This window comes from Austrofundulus limnaeus, unplaced genomic scaffold, assembly GCF_001266775.1.
Source record: "Austrofundulus limnaeus strain Quisiro unplaced genomic scaffold, Austrofundulus_limnaeus-1.0 Scaffold64, whole genome shotgun sequence".
In the NCBI taxonomy this organism is placed as follows: domain Eukaryota; kingdom Metazoa; phylum Chordata; class Actinopteri; order Cyprinodontiformes; family Rivulidae; genus Austrofundulus; species Austrofundulus limnaeus.
Genome location: NW_013952466.1, coordinates 2,363,171 through 2,364,679, shown reverse-complemented (window position 1 = coordinate 2,364,679; position 1,509 = coordinate 2,363,171). Strand labels below are relative to the sequence as shown.

Genomic DNA, 1,509 nt, shown 5'->3' with positions numbered 1-1,509 from the left:
ATATATATATATATATATAGTGTTGAAATAGCACAACAGTTATGGAACGAGATACGTGCCAAAAAATGTACAGAAGAAAAATGGATCATCTCAATATAACGCATCCACACAATATTTGCAACAGTTGACAGGCAAGAAATAAAACTCTTCCAGAGAGGCTGGACTCTATTAAAAGTTGCCATGAAATGACTCACCTTCTTGAGCCTGTTGGCCTTTCCCTGTGCCTGCTGAGTGCAGTGGTGCTGCACTTCCGTCAGTTTAGCTACAGCGTCTCCGAGCTGCTTACACAGCAGAGGGTTCTGCTCTCCAAACTCCTGAACGGCAGCTCCCAACTCCGCCAGAGAGCTACTACAGRATTCACATTCTCCACAAAGAGCCTGGAGGAAACAAAAAGACAAAAACTAAGTTGGCAATTCCATCGCAGCTAATTTGATGTAAGAGCTCAGAAAACGTAATAGAAAATAGAGAAAACTGAAAAGGTTGAAAAATCTGACCCAAACAGAATATAAAGACATCTTTGCAGCACCAGGAGAGACTAAACTCAAATTTTCTGCACTCATAGAGACTCCAAGTCCWCAACAAAATGCATTTAACAGTTAAAAAAGTGCATTTTGCACGATATGTCCCCTTTAATATGAAGTTGAGAACCAGACAAAGCTTAGATTCTTCCGTATTTAGATGGATAAAATGTTCTCCAAACAGAAAATGATGTTGTTAAATCCAAGACTTTTTGTTTACAGATAAAAACTTAGAGAAGCAAGATGAAAAACATGAGGCTACAGCTCCCATTTGGATCGCTCCTATTAAAAGTGGGTCAGAATTCAGTTCGTGTCATTCCAACTCTCACACACTCATTAACCCCAACACCTGCAAAACGAATGGCCATTTCAACTGGGGGTTAATTGCTCGCTAATTACTCAATCTGTCTGTTTTATTACTCTGGTCTCTTCTTTGGCCTCCTCCAGGTCAGCGCCCTTGTCTTCCAGTTTCACAGCGATGGTCTTCAGCTTTGCCTCGATGTCCTGAAGTCTGCAGCTGAAGTCCTCCTTCACATCCCTGGTCTGCTGGACTTCCCTTTCCCTTGCTTGTACCTAAAGTTGTTGCATAAAAACAGAAGAAAAAAAAAACCGTAATTCAAATCTTTTATTGATTTACTGCGGCAAGAAGAAAGGGAGCTAAACGAAGCCATTACCTGATCTTCAGCAGAACCCAGAGCCAGAGCCACCTCAGCTAACTGCATGCTGAGCTCTGATGGGAGACCAGCTTGAAGGTCCTGATACTTGGACTGCTGCAGCTCCGTCATGCGCTCCACGCTCTGGCGCCTGCTGATGACCTCACCATGAGCAGTCTGCGACAGTAACAAGGTTACGTGCAGAGAAAAAAAAATCCCTTTAAGCAGAGTAGTAAAGTAACTAATACAAATACTTTGTTACTGTACTTAAGTAGAATTTTTGTGTTTCTGTACTTTACTTGAGTAATTATTTTTCAGTCTACTTTTTACTTCTACTC

The 1,509-nt window shown here is 41.5% G+C and overlaps 1 protein-coding gene across 1 annotated transcript in view; it reads right to left on the bottom strand.

The window, feature by feature from the left end:
* Positions 1-1,509, bottom strand: part of LOC106518657 (nesprin-1) — a gene marked incomplete at its 3' end in the record, with an annotated part of 139,050 nt that overhangs the window by 20,527 nt on the left and 117,014 nt on the right. The window contains 3 exon segments of the mRNA XM_014010029.1: positions 195-377; positions 939-1,091; positions 1,193-1,348. Coding sequence (XP_013865483.1) covers positions 195-377; positions 939-1,091; positions 1,193-1,348 — 492 coding nt within the window.